Source organism: Bos indicus x Bos taurus, chromosome X (assembly GCF_003369695.1).
Source record: "Bos indicus x Bos taurus breed Angus x Brahman F1 hybrid chromosome X, Bos_hybrid_MaternalHap_v2.0, whole genome shotgun sequence".
Taxonomy (NCBI): domain Eukaryota; kingdom Metazoa; phylum Chordata; class Mammalia; order Artiodactyla; family Bovidae; genus Bos; species Bos indicus x Bos taurus.
Genome location: NC_040105.1, coordinates 21765789 through 21784146, shown reverse-complemented (window position 1 = coordinate 21784146; position 18358 = coordinate 21765789). Strand labels below are relative to the sequence as shown.

General features: G+C 41.6%; 1 protein-coding gene across 1 annotated transcript in view; it reads left to right on the top strand.

Moving 5' to 3' along the window:
- Positions 1 to 110: 110 nt before the first annotated feature.
- APOO (apolipoprotein O) overlaps positions 111 to 18358 on the top strand; it is a 53607-nt gene continuing 35359 nt past the window's right edge. The window contains exon 1 of the mRNA XM_027533997.1: positions 111 to 300. Within this exon, the coding sequence (XP_027389798.1) occupies positions 292 to 300 (9 nt within the window). The 5' untranslated portion in view covers positions 111 to 291. The remainder of the gene's footprint in view (positions 301 to 18358) is intronic.

Here is an 18358-nt window from a genome sequence, read left to right as displayed (position 1 = left end):
TTTCCCGCCGCCTAGCAACCGCCGGCGCAGGGGCGGAGCCTCCGGAAGGCGGGGCTTGCGTTCGCTCGCCGCCTGAGGCGCCACGCTCTGCAGTTCAACAACGCGGTTTTCAGACCTAGGCTTCCGAGCTAAGCCTTGGCCGCACCTAATTGGCTGTACGGCCGTCACCCGCACCGCGGCCCATTTGCGGTCGGAAGAATCGGGCCTTAGCCGGCCGCCGTAGCCGCCTCTCTCTATAGTGGGCGGGGCCAAGGCTGGGGTGACCCCGCCGGAGTTGCCGCTGCCAGCGACATGTTCAAGGTGAGAGAGTGGAGCCGGGTCACAGCTGTCACCGCCCCCTCCCGGCCGCCCGGAGCCCTCCCCGCGCTCTCGTGGGCCTCTCCGGGGACCAGGCCCGGCTCGTCCCGAGGTTTTTCCCGCCTCCGGGCCGGCTGCGTCCCGGCCTCGCTGTTCATTCAGAGATCCGCGTGGAGCTAGCGGCTGCCGGGCGGAGGCGTGAGACCTGGGGTGGCTGGGTGAGGCCTTTTGGGTTGTGCTCTTGTGAATAAAACACTTAAACATTTAAAGTACCCCTAAAAGTATCCACCCTCTGGCTGGTCCCCTCTTGGGTTCGTTAGGAACGTTAGGCCACATCAGGGCACTGCGGGGTTTGGCTTTGGTTGCCTGGCAAGGTCAGGTTTCAGAACCTGCTGTATGAATGGGGGAGGGTCACCTTTGGAGAAGGTGCAGCAGGAAGTTGGAGAGGCTGGCCTGGGAAGGGCTGGGTGAGAAGGAGCAACTGGAACTTCTCTCCCCCTCCCAGCAAACGTTATATAGTATGAACCGATTGATTTATTTCTTTCCATTTTATGAACTCGTGTCCTTTTGAAAGAAGTTGACTTTTACAGTGAAGACTGTCTCGAAAATCTGCATTTTAATACGAAGGCATTGTTCTCCTTTAAAAAGAGTAAATGGTATTTGTATATCACGAAAAACAAATCACAGGCTATTAGAAAGGAGTCTACAAAATCGAGTCTTGAAGCAGTGCACCTGTAAAATAGTGCTAATGAAATGTCAGAATTGTACTATTTAAATGTTTTAATGAGCTGCGATGTGCTTTGAGGGCATTAGGACAGTATAAAATCAGACCATGGATTTGGCCTTCCACTTGTGGCGTTGCCACTTTGCAGCTGTGTGACCTTGGGCAAGTCACTTGGCCTTTCTGGGCCTGATTTCCTATTGGTGAAATTGGGGAACTAGCTTCTACCTCCTAGGGTTATATAAGGAATAAATACATTAGGTGTGAAGCACTTGCAAGAGGCCCTGGCACATAGGAGCGACATCTAAATATTTGCTTTTATTTTGTTTTCAGGCAGCTCACAGTTTAGTTAGAACAACAGATCACAAAAGTATCTTGTGTTCATTTCATAAATTTGTGTTGAAACACTTACGTGCTAGGGAGTTTGGCTCAGTTTTAGGGTTGCAACAGCTAAGGATATGCTATGATCAGTTTATATTGTCATTAATGTACTGTGGTAGTAAAAAGGAGAGTAGGATCTGTCTGTCTTACTAGGAGTTCTCAACCTGTGGATCTCATTCCCTCAGAGGGTCTGTGGGTAGAATTCGGGGGTCCCTGAACTTTGATGGGAAAATATAATCTTTTTCACTAATCTTCTGGTGAAGTTTATCATTTCTTTCAGTTATGAATGTAGGTAACTGTTTCAGTTATCCATTTTTGGATAAAACCACAATGATTTGTTATTTCTCACCATCTATAGGTTGGCTGGGCAGTTCTAAATTCGGCTGGTGGCTAGACTACAAGGTGGCCTTTCTCCCATATCAGTGGGCCTGGGGCCCGTCAGTATGGCTATCTTGGGCTTCCTCACATGGTTACTGGTTTCCAAGAAGGCTTGTCCTGAGGCATGAACACCTGCTTGCATCACATTTGCTGATGTCAAGATAAGTGACATGGCCAAGCCCAGAGTCAGTATGGTGGGGGACTACACAGAGCATAGATGTGAGGACAATAGGGTTCATTGGGAGCAATTCATTTAATAGCTACTACAGCAACAAGCTACAGTAGTATTAGCAGTACCTGTTACCAGTTGAAGTCAGTAGGACCAGTGCATGTCACAAACATTGTCATATCACATTATAGTTGTTGCAGATCTCCAAATATCATTTATATTCATCATTACATCAAAAGTATAGTAGTTATAAGACTCACTATTTTATTTAATGAGCTAATAAACACATTACTGTATCAGATTTTTGGTCTTAAAAACAATTATACTGCACTGTAATTGGGATTTTATACAATTAGAAGCATTTTTTGGAGAAGGGGTCCAAAGTGCTCATCAGACTGCTGAAGAGGTGTATGGCGCAAAAAAGCAAGGAAGCCCTGGGGACTTCAGACGAGGCAAGTTTTGAGAGACAGGAGTTCCTCAACTGATTGAGTTGAAGAACAGCAGCAGTGGTACTCCATTGGGAAAGTGCCACTGACTTAGTTCTGCTGTATCAAGGGAAGGATAAAGGGAGCTGAAATTGTTGAAACTTTTTTTTTGAGTAGAAAAGCTCACAACAAACCTTGGTGGATACCAAAATGTAAGGAGGAGGAAGAGGGGAGGCCAGAAATTTTTGAAAAGCAACTTTTGATAAGTAGAAGTAGGGGCATAAGAGTGATATTTAGAAAATGAGGAGGGAAGTTCAGGTTTGTTAGTTCAGTTCAGTTCAGTCGCTCAGTCGTGTCTGACTCTTTGCCACCCCATGAACTGCAGCACGCCAGGCCTCCCTGTCCATCATCAACTCCCAGAGTCCACCCAAACCCATGTCCATTGAGTCGGTGCTGCCGTCCAACCATCTCATCCTCTGTCGTCCCCTTCTCCTGCCCTCAATCTTTCCAGCATCAGGGTCTTTTCAAATGAGTCAGCTCTTTGTATCAGGTGGCCAAAGTATTGGAGTTTCAGCTTCAACATCAGTCCTTCCAATGAACACCCAGGACTGATTTCCTTTAGGATGGACTGGTTGGATCTCCTTGCAGTCCAAGGAACTCTCAAGAGTCTTCTCCAACACCACAGTTCAAAAGCATCGATTCTTCGGCACTCAGCCTTCTTTATAGTCCAACTCTCACATCCACACGTGACCACTGGAAAAACCATAGCGTTGACTAGACAGACCTTTGTTGACAAAGTAATGTCTCTGCTTTTTAATATGCTGTCTAGGTTGGTCATAACTTTCCTTCCAAGGAGTAGATGCTTTCAATTTGGGAAAACCCAATGGCATAAACAGTAAGGAAAATTATCTCACGAAATCCAGGGGAAGGGTGGATTCCAGTGGGTCAACAATGTCTTCAAGGTCCCCATCTCTTTTCTTGGCTTTCCGCAGTAAGATTGGTTCCCCTTAAGTTTGCAAGATGACTCCACTAGAGCAAGAGAGGACAAAACTTCAGGCTTGGATTACACTCTTCCTTCAATCTGATTGGATCAGCTTATGTCAGGTGTCTGCACCTTACCCAATAGCCAGTGCCTAGGGAATGGCATGACCTGATGGGCTTAGACAAAACAGAATCAGCTCAGGATGGGGTCACTCTACCTTAATCACTTGGGAGAGAAGTGAATCCATGAACACAATGGGACACTGGAAACTGGATGTGCAACAGCAATGTCTGTTACAGAAAGATGAGTTAGATGGGTTTGGAGAAGTGTTCACTGATTTGGGCGATTTGGTTGGAAGACTTTCATGATCTTTATACATGTAGGTTTACTGGTGGAAGTGAAAACTAGATTAGTATGGGTTGGTGACTGAAAGATGAGTTAATGCAATTTAGAAGATTGACTGTCAAGGGAAGTAGGGAGAATATAGTAATTAGAGGGACGTGTTTGGTCAAGATTTTAGAGTTGTTTGTGGTTGTTGCAGTATTCAAGATTTGGCAATGTTTATGGCCTCGGGAAAATTCCATAGACAGAGAAACCTGGCGGGCTACAGTCCATGATGTCGCAGAGAGTTGGACACGGCTGAGTGTGCATGCACGCAAACACACACACCCCATGGCCCTGGGAAGAACGTAGGGGAGAAACTTTTACAAGAGAGAATCCCTCAGCTTTGCAAAGGAGGAGAGATAGTCCCTTCCACTTGTGAGATGGTAGGGAAAGAAGGATGGCAGTGATGATAGACCACTGCTTCTCAACTAGATGGTATCACCTGCCTTGGGTATGTTTTAGAAACTTGGTTGGTTTGTCACATCTTTTTTATTAAAAAATTTTGGGGGGGCATGCCATGTGACATGCGGGATCTTAGTTCCCCAAATAGGGATTGAACCTGTGCCCCCTGCAGTGGAAGCATAGAGTCCTAACCACTGGACTGCCAGGGAAGTCCCTGTTCTTCACATCTTTTAGTTGTGTTGAACATGCTGAAATATAATGCTTATAAATCTTTCCTTTTCATTCTCCATTGTGTTACCATCAAATCAATATATTGGTCTCTTTTTTTGGACTTATATGTGTAGGGCTTCCCAGGTGGCACTGCTGCTACTGCTACTGCTAAGACACTTCAGTCGTGTCCGACTCTGTGTGACCCCATAGACGGCAGCCCACCAGGCTCCCCCGTCCCTGGGATTCTCCAGGCAAGAACACTGGAGTGGGTTGCCATTTCCTTCTCCAGTGCAGGAAAGTGAAAAGTGAAAGTGAAGTCGCTCAGTTGTGTCCGACTCTTAGCGACCCCATGGACTGCAGCGCGCCAGGCTCCTCCATCCATGGAAGTTTCCAGGCAAGAGTACTGGAGTGGGGTGCCATTGCTTTAGTGGTAAAGAACTCACCTGTCAATGCAGGAGACATAAGAGATGTGGGTTCGATCCCTGGGTCCGGAAGATTCCCTGAAGGAGGAAATGGCAACCCACTCCAGTATTCTTGCCTGGAGAATCCCATGGACAGAGGAGCCTGATGGGCTACAGTCCACAGGATTGCAAAGAGTTGGACATACTGAAGCAACTTAATACAGAAAACACATATGTGTAGCTAGGTGATGAATTTTACTTCAAGATACTGGGTTGGCCAACAAGTTTGAGTTTTTCTGCAAGCTGATATGGGAAAACCCTGAATGAACTTTTTGGCCAACTCAATAGCAGAAGTTACTTAGAAAATTATTTGTCATAAATGTCAGTGTTGGGACTTCCCTGGTGGTCCAGTGGCTAAGAATCTGCCTTGCAATGCAGAGGACGTGGGTTCAATCTCTGGTTGGAGAACTAAGATCCCACATGCCTCAGAGGAATTAAGCCCGCACACTGCAACTAGAGAGTCTGTGGGCCAAAACAAAGATCCTGAGTGCTGCAACTAAGACCTCATGTAGACTAATAAATATATAAACAAATATTTTTTAAAATGGAGGTGTCAAATCTAGTAGGTGAGGACCAGTGCTCCTCAAACTTTAATGTGCATGTGACTCTTGTTAAAATGCAGATTCTGATCCAGGAGGTCTGGGTGGGGGCCTCAGAGTCTCCATTTTTTTTTGACAGGCTCCTGGGTGGTTTAGATACTGCTTGTCTCCTTTCATAATTTGAATAGCAAGAACTGAGGCAAATTGGGAAGTGAATGGGTTTTTGTTGTTGTTGTTGTTTTCCAGGTGAGTGATTTTATGAGCATGGTGAGATTTGGAAGAGGCATTGACCAAAGAGCAAAAAAGATAAGTGAGAGGCTTTGAGGGCTCTTCTGAGAGCTTGCTACTATCCCTGTCTTATGATTGCAGCCTGGGAGTGGGGGTGAGCAAATGGTAGGGACTGATCGGGTTTATCAGCTTGTGTCAGCTAGGACTGGAGGACAGAAGAGTTGATGATATAGGTGTTGATGGAAAAAGTAAAGTTTGCGTGACTGGTTATGTGTATCAGTTCAGTTCAGTCTCTCAGTCGTGTCCGACTCTTTGCAACCCCAGGGACTGCAGCACACCAGGCTTCCCTGTCCACCAACTCCCGGAGTTTGCTCAGACTCACGTCCTTCGAATCGGTGATGCTGTATGTTATATGCATATACAATTAAAATATTGAAACTCTTAACCACTATTTTGGTTTAGCTATCCATCTTCAAGTCAGTAGGGGGCGCTGGTGGATTACAAAACACGTTTGAAAAGCTGCCCAGGGTTTAGTGCTTTGGCTTCCCTGGTAGCTCAGATGGTAAAGAATCTGCCTGCAATGCCGGAGACACAGGTTGGATCCCTGGGTCAGGAAAATCCCCTGGAGAAGAAAATGGCAACCCACTCCAGTATTTTTGCCTAGGAAATCCCATGGACAGAGGGGCCTGGTGGGCTACAGTCCATGGGGTTGCAAAGAATCAGACACGACTTAAGTGACTAACACTTTCACTTTTTTCCAGTATTTACATTCTGTTGCAGGAAGCAGATTTTCCAAGTGCTGCTGCCAGAAGCTTGAATATTGACTTCATACACCCAGTCTCCAGATTCATGTTACTAGATTTCATTCATTGCACATATGTCTATCACAGTTAGTTCATCTATGAGTTGGGCGCTCTACTGTACCTTGCCAGGTGTAAATGAAACGACCCATTTTTTTTTTTAACCTGGGAGAGAATCCCCAAATTTGGCCACATAGCAGAATTATTTGTGAGACAGTCTCCAAGGTGCTGCTCATGGATCTGATTGAGTTTTTAAGTGAGGTCTAGGAACCTCTAGTTTTGAAAAAGCCCCTCAGGTGACTGTGAAACCTAGGTTTTAGGAGCTCATGATGCGATCAGGGGCACAGATAGGGATAGTTCATTTGGATGCACTGGGACAAGTGCTCTGATGTAAGAGTCAGGGAAATGTAGAGCAGTAGTTCTCAACCTTGATTGCATGTTAGACTCACCTGGGTAGTTTTATAAAAATGTTGTCTATTTTTATTTTTGGCTGCCTTGGGTCTTTGCTGCTGTGCAAGGGCTTTCTCCATTTGCGGAGATCCGAGGCTCCTTGTGGAGCACAGGTTTCGGTAGTGCAGGCTTCGGTATTTGTGGCTCATGGGCTTAGTTGCCCCAAGCATGTGGGATCTTCCCAGACCAGGGATTGGATCTGTGTCCCCGGCATTGGCAGGCGGATTCTTAACCATTGGACAACCAGGGAAGCCCTCACTGGGTAGTTTTCTATAAGTCCCTGTGCCCAGACTGCACCAGACCAGTGCCATCAGAATCTTGGGTTGAGCTCTAGGCATCTAGTTTGTAGGGCATGTAGCCAAACTTGAGAAGTACTGACTTAGAGGAACAAGCACCAGCAGGGGGCATCAGGAGACTTGGTAGAGAACATGCTCTGGTCCTGGTCTTTGAAATGGTGCACACAAGGTTGAAAGAGCCTTCTTAAGCAGAGAGAAAAAGCTCATGCAAGGACACAGGTGAGAGTTCAGTGCTAGGATAAAACCTGGGCTTCACTGTGTAACCTGGGGTGAGATACTAAAGTGATCTGTAGCTTTGTCCTCATCTGTAAAAGAAGGATGGGACTAGTTGCAACCTGGGACTTCCCTGGTAGTCCAGTGGTTAAGACTCTGTGCTTCCAATTGCAGGGGGCTCAAGTTCAATCCCTGGTCAGGGAACTAAGATTCCACACGCCAGTTGGTGCCGCACCCTCGCCCCCCCTCCACCCCCTGCAAAAGACTAGTACCAACCTTAAATTGTTGTGTGGATTTATATTAACTCAGACCCAGAGTTTAGCACAGCGTTTGGTACAAAGTAAGTGCTCTGTAGACATGAGCTGTTAATATCTTTTAGTTGGTGTCTTGTATAGGAGGCTGCTATGGTAGTGTTATGGTGGTGCACAGTCTTGGGACTTTCCAAAATTATTTTTTAATGTCAAAACTTGGTATTTGATTGGATGTGGCAGAGTTGGGAGAAGGAGAATTTCAGGATGCTGCCCAGGCTTTTGGCTTGGAAAATTGAGTGGCTGTTAGAACTATTGAATGAGATGGGAAAGTGGAAGAAGGCTGAGTTTGGCTTGAAAGAGATGATAACTTGCTTTTGAATAGGTTGGACTTGTAGAAGTTTCTGTGGACATTAGAGGTGGTAATCAGTTAACAGGGAAGTAATCAGTTAACATGGAACCCAGGAGGGTGGAGTTTTCCTGAGGAGGTGTGGGCTGAAGGTAAAGGAATCATCAAATGCCTCAAGGGCCAGAAGATAGCCTAGTGAGAGCTGGTCTATGTTACTTCCTTCCTGTAGAACAGAGATGTGACCTGTACTCAGAGCTCACTCCTCAGAAGGGCCTGAGGTGGCCGTATCCTTGGCTATAAGGTGTTATTACCTCGCATGTGCTTTGTGACTGTTTGGTCTTGATGTAGTGCCTTTATTGCTTGTCTTTCTGAAATACATTTTCTTATTATGAATAGTATGTTACTAGTATAAACTGAGGGGAGAATTACACTGATAAATGGAAAAGGAAAATCATCTGTAAATTGGAAAAGAAGTACTGTAACTTTATTTGACTTGAATATTACATGTCACATATTTTGAAATAAAGATTTTTTTGCCCTTACAGTTTAAGTATCTCTGAGGGAATTCTCCTTGAGGAATTATAGTGAATACATTTTGCTCACATAAAAACATATTTACATGCAGAACTAACTGAATGTTCTTCTTTTCTTACCCTTCAAAGATGTTGGGTGGTACGTCACAAAGGAGAAGGAAAAACTGCTCTGTACCTCAGGCTGCAGTCAGAAAGCACAGGCTCAGGTTCTGGTTGTGTTTCTGCTTTCTGGCTGAGCAACTTTAATGAGGTTTCTTTATCTCCCCAAGTCCCCTTATCAGGGTGCTGTGGCCCCACACATGGCACAGGGTTGTTGGAAGGTTTAGATGGAATAACATGTAGGAAGAGTGGTAAACCGCCAAGCACTAAACCGATGTAAGGTACTTTTGACCCCTTTTGCATCATACCTGTCCACCAAAATGATCTAGAGTTTCAGGTTAGCACTATCGACCTAGGGCTATAAAAAGTAACTCAAACTTGAGTAAATTCACTTCTCATTTGGAACTGAATTCTGCTCAGGACACTGTACCACTCTTCCCAACGACTTTGAAAATACAAATAGCTTCTCACGTGCAGCTAACAATGGAAGAAGAGAAGGAGGAAGTAGATGAATTCTACCGTAAAAGAACGGGGAGCAGAGACAAAATGGGGAACAGTAGATAATGCACTTGACATTTATGGTAAATTTATTGCCCCATGAGACCTATGCATATTTACTGACTTTTTATGATTTAAAGGTTTAATGTTTTAATTACATGTATATGTACTCCACACCCATGTCCTTTCTAGGCTAGCTGGGACTTCTTAGAGCCTGAGAAATGAACTTTGATACTTGTTTGTACAGTACATTTAAAATTACTGCAAGTAGTTAGATGCACAAGAAATCTCTGTAGCATTGATACATACCTATTTCAAAAACTTGAGAATTGACTTATAATATGACAGGAAAGTACCAAAAGATTTTTTTTAATGAAGGAATTAGAAGAGTTTGTATCAGTTGATTTTCCCCAGTAATGCTAAAGTGGAAATTTATGGTTAGTGCATACAACATGAAACTTCATATGGCTATTTTCAGGGAGGAAAAAAACTCAGTCTCGAGATATATTTTAGAATTTGGAAACTACTTGTTTTTCACTCTTGCTGCATGGCCTCATGCCAGTTTTATTAGAAACCTTGAACTGCCAATTACTTAGTGTGGTGGATTTCAAAACTTGGTTCATTGTACACTAAAACTTGTAGAAGGAGAAATTTAGAGCAAGGGTTGTCTAGTTTTCATTATGCTGACAGCCTATAACTTTGAATATTAAGCTGTGTTTTCATGATAATAGCACTATAGACAGTAAGTTGTATTTTGAATGAATATTGTTTTAAAGGCACTTTGAATACAGCCACCCTTTGTCTTCCTCCTTCTTTCTCACTCTTTGAAGCAAGCAGTTTGTTTTATTCCAAGCCCTCACTGGCTCCAACTTAAGGACGTCTTTGTTTGGTTGGGTGAGGATGAGGAACCCTCTGTGGGAGCTAGAGACAGGTTTACAAGTGCATGTTCACTGCTTTAGCTGGGACACAGACACAGTGGTTTCTTTTTTCCAGATGTTCCTATTCATTCCTTTGAACAGTCTTTTAAAATAGGATATATGAAAACAGTAAAGTTTCATTTTTCTTTCCCTCCCACTCTGTAGATGTCAGTCTTGTGAAGTAACAGCTTGCTTTTCTTGTGCTTGCTGAAATGAATCTCCTTTCCCATTAAAGGTGCTGCTTCATGTGTCATTTGATGACATGGGTTAAACTGGTGAGTGAGTAGGTGAACACCAAGTGATGGGACTCCAACAAGTTTCCTAAATCGTTTGCTAATGGCTTACCTCACTTGGCAAATATTGACACTGAGCCTGTTGGTAGAGTCACATGGTTCGGGAGTACTGTTAAAAGTTGCTGTGTTTAGTCCAAATATTGACTTTTCCTGTTTTTGTTCCTTATTTTCGCAGAGATTTTCATTATGAGTCTAGACTGCCATCAGCTGATTTGAGCCTTGCACACGATTTTTTTTTTTTACAAAAGAATTTTGCAGTTTCCTTTTCTTTGAAGGATAAGAAGCCTGTGAATAACTGAGATGAGGTTGAGGGCAGTTGTCAGTGAGTTCACCGTTCTCTGTGCACATGGTGGTCTGTTACAAAAAGAAGTCTGGGTCTAGATAGACTTTACTTTGACAGAATACCTCTTCCTCTTAGAAGATGGAAATCGTTTTAGTTGTTAGAAAATGTAGAAGCATTTGAAAGGGAAGTCTTGAAGTAAATATTCCCTTGTGTGTTTTTTTTTTGCTACCTATATTTCCTTAACTTAGAAAAGATTGAATGGATCTTGGGATGCCATTTGGGTTTAGGTAAGCACTGTTAAATTTCTGTCTGAATGAGGAAGTTCAGAATAAATTTGCTACATGGTAAATTATATGTCATCTTTGTTCCAAGTCTGTGAAACCAGTACAGCCCAACCAGATGACTCAAAACCGGCCCGAATGAACAATTATCTCACTCTTTGGCTCTGAGGTTTCCTTCCTGTTTATCAGACAAGTTTATTTATTTATTTTTTGTGTGTGAATTCAACAAAATTCTGTAACTATTTTAAAAGATGAAACAATTGCAGATGAAACATATTTGCTTTGCTTTGCTGACCTAATTTTGTGGTGAATTCTGCCCTCCAATGATAAAACAGAAGGTGGTTTTCTGGAAAAAAAAATGTTAATCTTGAAAATAGCCTTGGTTTTTTTCTTCCCTTATCTCTTTAGATCACAGTGTGTTTATAGTGGATGAGGAGGAACTAGGAAATATCAGTTACCCCATCACCGAATTAACAGAATTCAGAGTTTCTCGTAAGATAAGTTCTGTTTGTCATACTTGGAAGACAGTTTTTCTTTTCGTTGGTTAAAGTCTGAACTCTTAAAATACTAACTTTATAGTCCCTTCACTGTGAAACAGATCGAAATGATTGTGGTTTGTCTTGTTGAAGTGTAAGGGCTTCCAGATTTCTACATGCAGATGAGGGCCTGTCAATATAGTCATTATTAAGAGGACAGATTTAATTACCTTGTCAATACATTTCTTCCAAACATGCTGTCACTGATCAGTATATTTATTCCAGAAATGTCATCTGATCAAAACATTTTATCCTTTTTCATTTGGAATTACCATCACATTCTCTGGCAGGTTGTTTAGAATATCCTCAGGAGCCAGCCATTTTTGTTTCTTGCATGTTATAAAATTAATATTCATTGCAAAAACTTCAGGATATTCAGTTAATTCTAAAGAATCATCCTTAATCCCACCACCTGTATATAACCATTGTCATATCTTTTTCAGACTCATTTCTGGGCATACTTATATAGACATCCTTAGTTTGATATTTTCAAAAACCTCACAAATCCCCCACCCCTTTAAAAAAATCTAATTTATTTCATTTTCTAATTTGCTTTTATTTCAGATATATTGAGACATTTTCTTACAGTCTTAAAATTTCATGTGAAGGCATTTAGAAATGAAAGCTGTATGATCACATAATGAAAGTGAATTTCCTTTATTTGTTATATAAATAGTTACAGTAAGTTCTGATATGATCTATCAAGGTTACTACTTTGGAGAGAAAAAAACTTATTTTTGAGGAGGAAAAGGTATACTGTATTTTTTTCTGGTTGCTTTTTTTTATGTTTACCACCTTAACCATTGTTCTTAAGTTCCATACTTTTTAATTATGGTGATAAAACTCATATAACATAAAATTTACCATTTTAACCATTTTTAAGTGTATTGTTCAAGTGTGTTACATATACTCACATTGTTGTAGAAAAGATTTTCATGTTACCAAACCAAAGCTCTATACCCATTTAACAACAACTCCACATTTTCTCCTTCCCTACAGCCCCTGGTAACCACCATTTTGCTTTCTGTTTCTATGAATTTGACTCTTTAGATGCTTCATATAGATGAAATCATACAGTATTTGTCTTTGTGACTGACTTATTTCACTTAAGGTTCTAACATTCCATTGTATATATATATGGCATTTGCTTAGCCATTTATCTGTCCATGGACAGTTGGGTGACTTTTCACCTTTTATTTGTTGTAAATAATGAACGTGGGTGTGCAAATACATCTTTGAGGCCCTGATTTCAATTCTTTTGCATTTATATCCGGGAGGGGAATTGATGGATCACACAGTAATTCTGCTTTTAATTTTTTGAAGAGTTTCCATGTTGTTTTCCTTAGTGATTGTACCATTTTATAATCTCACCAATAGTGAATGCACAAGGGCTCTAGTTTCTCTCTTATCTTCTCCAGCACTTTTATTTTCTGTTTTTTTTTTTCATAGTAGTCACCCTGAGGGGTATGAGATGAGAAAATACCTATTTGAAAAATAGTGTAAATCATGCTAAAATAACTTTTCCTTGTAAAAAGTCAAATAGTACAGTTATGATAATTATCTGTTTTCCATCATCTGCGTCCCTCTAATCCTCTTCTAAGAGAAAGCCTCTGTTACCAGTTTGGTGTGTGACCCTCCAGATTAGAAAGGATTGCTGTATCAAATGTAAGTACTGTACTGAATGCTTATTATGGGGGGAGGCATATTCTTTTAATGTTTGGAGAATGCAGACTCATTTAGTTTCTCTTTATTTTTTATTCAGTTTATGGCACATTACTAAGGACAGCAATGCAGCCTGATTTGGGCAAAATTGTTTATTGTTTTCATCATTTTGTTTTACCCTAAATTCTTTTACATAATCTATTTTTTGTTTTATGTTCTTTTTTTTAGAACATGAATAACCTCAAAAGTATTGTCAGTTTTCATAGACGTAAAAAAAAAATCCCTATCAGATTTTTCCCTCTTAAGCAACTGGAAAAAATCAGATTAAAAGCATTTTGTTTTTAAGTGAAAAATGCTTTCAAATGGAAATTTTTGCAGAAAAGGTTGATTGAGGATCAAAGAAGTAGTGTAACATTTAGGGAGAAAATGCATAATTGTGCCTCATTTCCTGTAAATATAGGAATATCTAATTTTAAATGGCATTTACTTTTAAAATGTTCCCAAATGCCATTTATTTTCTACCCATAGTGATAGATACAAAAGTGATGTTATCCAATAACCTTGGAGATAGCTACACATTTTAGTGTACAGGTTATATGACAGCTAGTTATATAATAGCTAAAATGGGCAGCAATTAAAGCATTAGATTTATTTATACAGTTTTGATACCAAGTTATTTATTTTGAATAGATTATCGTTGAAACCCCATCTGATCTTGAAATTAAAAGAGAGCTTCTGGATTGAGAATGTTGATATGTAAAAGTCATGATTTATGGTTGCTTGTATTGGTTCCATCTAGAGATTGTAGCTGTTGTTGTTTAGACACTCAGTTTTGTCTGACTCTGTGACCCCATGGATTGTAGATTCCTCTGTCTATGGGATTTCCCAGGCAAGAGCACTGGACTGGGTGGCCATTTCCTTCTCCAGGGGATCTTCCTGACCCAGGGATCCAACCCAGGCCTCCTGCTTGGCAGGCCGATTCTTTACCACTGAGCCACCTGGGAAGCCCATAGATTGTAGCTAATTATGAGTATAACCGAAAAGATTGTAGTGTGGTATGAGAAATCATCCTTATGATCCAAACCTTTGTTTCTTTTGTTACTCTTTACAGAGACTGTTCCTAGTGACATTGAGTCTTAACATCAGTTGGGTGACTTTGCTTTAAAAAAAAGGAAGACAGGAAGGCAGGCAGAAACTTTCTGATTGTTGATTTCCTTTCTCTCTACAGTTGTTCCCCAGAATTTCCAGTTGTGGTACATGATTCCTTTTTCTGTGTTACTCCTGTCCTTTGTCTGGTAATGCACTTATCACAAGTGGCGTAATTATTTGTTTATCCAAACTTTATTAGATTGTGGGAGCAGTGACCGCATCTTATTGTCTTTGAAGTCTGTTTTCACTGTTTCATTAAAGAATTGCTTTGATGTTGTCTTGTGTGTGGCTTGGTAAGGCTATTAAAGGACGTAGGGAAACTCAGAGAAAAAGAGCTTTTTGGAAAAAGAGAACTCATTATGAAGTAGCAATTGAAAAACCTGATGGGGATGTCCATGGGGAACTAGACAACCAAGCTGAGGCTTAGGGAGTGACCAGGCCTCGGAATTGGCCTACTGATTTGGGTATCAGTAGCAGAGAATGGGAGTTGAAGACTTAGATTTAATGAAGTTGTGCTGGAGTGAGAAGAAGAGAGGATTAAGTACTACTCTGACTCATCAACCTTGAAGAGATGGGCAGACAGAGAAAGAGAAGGCCCATATAGAGATCGGTGGAGTGCCCTACAAAGCTTAGAGAATGGAGCTAGAGCAGAATCTTAGAAACTAAAGGAAGAGAGAGTTTGGTGGAGGGGTCACCAGTTTCAGGGCACAACTGAGATGCCAGATGTCCTTTGCAGTTTACTTACTGGACGGTCATTGGTGGCCTGGGAAAGGCCACTTTCAGATATCTTGAGTAGTGAGGGGAGGAGGGAATGAAATAGAGAAAGGAGGCAGAATCTGTCTTTCTAACTTTGTGTTGACCTATACATACAGGAAAGTGCACAGATCACAAGAAATTTTTGCAAACAGACTGTACTGGTATATCTTGTACTCGAGAAACCTTCAGGGCCCTTCTGCTTACTCCCCAGCTCACTAAGGATATCCACTGTTCTGTCTTCTAACCAGTCTTTTTTTTTTTTTAATGTCAGTGGAAGGAGATAGAAGGATAGGACAGTAGTTAGGGGACTAGGGGTAGAGGGAATTGTGTTGTGTTTAAGATGGGAAAGATTTTCTTGAATGTAAATAAATCCCATAACTTCTCTAGTAGTTGGCCAGTCACTGTTTCTTTTTATGTTTAGGACAATTTTCATTTCATCCTTTCAAGTGTTTTTAAAAGTAAGTACAATTCAGTGTTTTTACAAACTTAAGTTGAATAATTGTTCCTCAAGCATCTGCTTTTGGAATAGTGGTTTTCTAAACTTGGCTGATCATGGGAATAGATTCTTGGGACTCTCTTAGGTTTACTGAATCAGACACTCTGGGGGAAGGCATTGGAATCTGTGAGTCTAAAAAAAATTTCCAGGTGATTCTGAAACCTTTTACATTACACAGTCCTGGTACACAGTACATTTTATTGAAAAGGAAACTGGTGTGTGTATGTATACATACAGAAATGTACACTCATATATGTCTATATATATTTAAATTTATATATATGTATAGATATTTAAATTTATTTTATTGACCTATAGTTGATTTACAGTGTCATGTTAGGAAATTGGCATATATTTTTAGTGGAAATTCTAGTAAAATAATATATCTGTAATGGTGGGAGAATAAAAGTATACTCTTCTTAATAATAAGAGAGACTATATGCTATGTTTTCCATAAAATTGATAAAGCAAATTATCAGGGTTTTGAGCCCCACCGTTCCTGAGCATCCTTGAATAATTCTGAGGATGACTGATTCAGTTTGAGATTTTTATGTGTCCCTAAAGCAGTCTGTTAGTCAGAGCTATGGTTTTTCCAGTAGTCGTGTACAAATGTGAGAGTTGGATCATAAAGAAGGCTGAGCGCCAAAGAATTGATGCTTTCGAACTGTGGTGCTGAAGGACCACAGCTGAGGGACTCTTGAGAGTCCCTTGGACTGCAAGGAGATGAAACCAGTCAATACTAAAGAAAATCAACCCTGAATATTCATTGGAAGGACTGTTGCTGAACCTTAAGCTCCAATACTTTGGCCACCTGATGCAAAGAGCCGACTCATTAGAAAAGACCCCGATGCTGGGAAAGATTGATGGCAAAAGGAGAAGGGGGTGGCAGAGGATGAGATGGTTAGATAGCATCACCCATTCAATGGACATGAATCTGAGCAAATTCTGGGAGATAGTGAAGGACAGGGAAGCCTGGGGTGCTGCAGTCCATGGGGTCGCAAGGAGCCGGACACAACTTAGCGACTGAACAGCAACAGCATAGCAGTTTTCCTGGGACACAATCAGAAAGTTGTCCTGGAGCTAGAGTTCTGGACAGTACACTTTTATTTGCAAAACAAGGACAGTTTAGCCTCTGGGTACCCATTGTGATCTGAGTGTGAACTCACCTGATTCATATCTTAGTTAAATATGTACAGGAATCTGCCCTTGCTGCTAGTGCTGAAGGCTAAACTCAATCTTATGTCTGAATCTTAAAAAAAATTTTTTTTAAGTTATAACCTGAGTTTTTTTGAGTTAACTCATAAGCTTCCTGTAAACTCTCAGGGACCATGTCTGCTTAAGTGTCGTATCATGGTGTGCATGCGTGTGTTCACTTCAGTTGTCTGACTCTTTGCGACTCTGTGGACCATAGCGTGCCAGGCTCTTCTGTCCATGTGATTCTACAGGCAGGAATACTGGAGTAGGTTGCTGTGCCCTCCCCCAGGAGATCTTCTTGACCCAGGGATACAACCTGTGTCTCTTACGTCTCCTGCACTAGCAGGTGGGTTCCTTACCACTGGTGCTACCTGGGAAACCCATGTTACCTGATGTGGAAAAGATATGTAAAAAATATTTGTTTTAAAATGAAATTCTAGTTGACCTCTTCCAATTGTTATATCTTATATAACACTACTTCCCTAGCCAGATTTGTTTTTGTTCTTGTCAGTCCTTGATGAGCTCCAGTGGAGAGAGCAAGAAGTGGAAGCCTTTTGAACAGTGGTGGCCTGCTCTTTTACAATATTTCCTGTTAGGGCTCCATCCAACCAACTGCCCATCCTGGTGCTCAGTTTGCATTGACAATCAAGCGCTCTGTGGACTATGTAAAACAAAAGTTGAGAGACAGAGTCCACAGGTCTAAGATGGAGAATATACCTTGATAAGCACAACATATAAGATGTATTCTTAGGGAATATAGTCAGACAGAAAGAAAGAGGGTTTAACCACATGAGCCAGAGAACTCCATGACACTCCCTCTGAAGTTTGCAAACTCAGGGTCACCAGCTGACCTGTTTCCCCTATGACTATGGGTCTCTTACAGCTACCCCTTTAAAATCTCAAGGAAGCCAATACATTGGTCTCCTTAATTTGAGACCTTCAACTAGCTGAGTTCCAGGAGGGGCGTCTAGTGACTGAAGGGCACACTACAGAGGATAGGCTGGACCAAAAGCAGTGCAGCCTTTGGATCTAGTTAGTCCCGTGGCTGTAGCTTAGCACTCACTGAAGATACAGAGTGGACTTGACTTTGATCTAGCAAACCAGACTCTTCTAATTCAAGGTAGAGAATGTTTAATCGGCTCTTAGAAGGTGCATATATACCCAGTTTCTGAGCCAAACCATCTACCTAGGTGGAGAGTGAGCCTGGCAACAAGGAAAGATCCTCAAAGACTGTCACTTGGGACAGTGAGTGCTCAGGCCATGGGTACACATAGTCTAGAGATCCTAGCCCCTCACCAGAAGAGGTCCAGGGGCGATCTCACTTCTCAGGAGGTATTTTCAGTCTGGTTGTACCATGATGGGTTAGGATCCCTCATGGAGAGAGAACACCTTTGTGTTCATGTCTCACAGGGCAGCATAACAGGAGTGCCCATGAAGAAAAGGTCAGAAAGCCAGCACTTTAGTGATTATGACCCATTGGTTAAATCTTTCTTGAGGACATCAAACTTGCAGATTCATATTCTTTTTCTTCATTGGGGAGATAAAAGATTGAAGAAGATTCTTCTGTGCTGCTTTTATTGCCCTCACACTTTCCTGGGGTGATCTCTGCCCATTTTAACAGACTTTCCTTCTTAAATTCTGATATTGAGTAGCTTAACCCAAACAGTCAATATGAGCTCTGATAAATTATGATAGCCACCCAGTAGGGGCCCACCATTGAGAATCTCC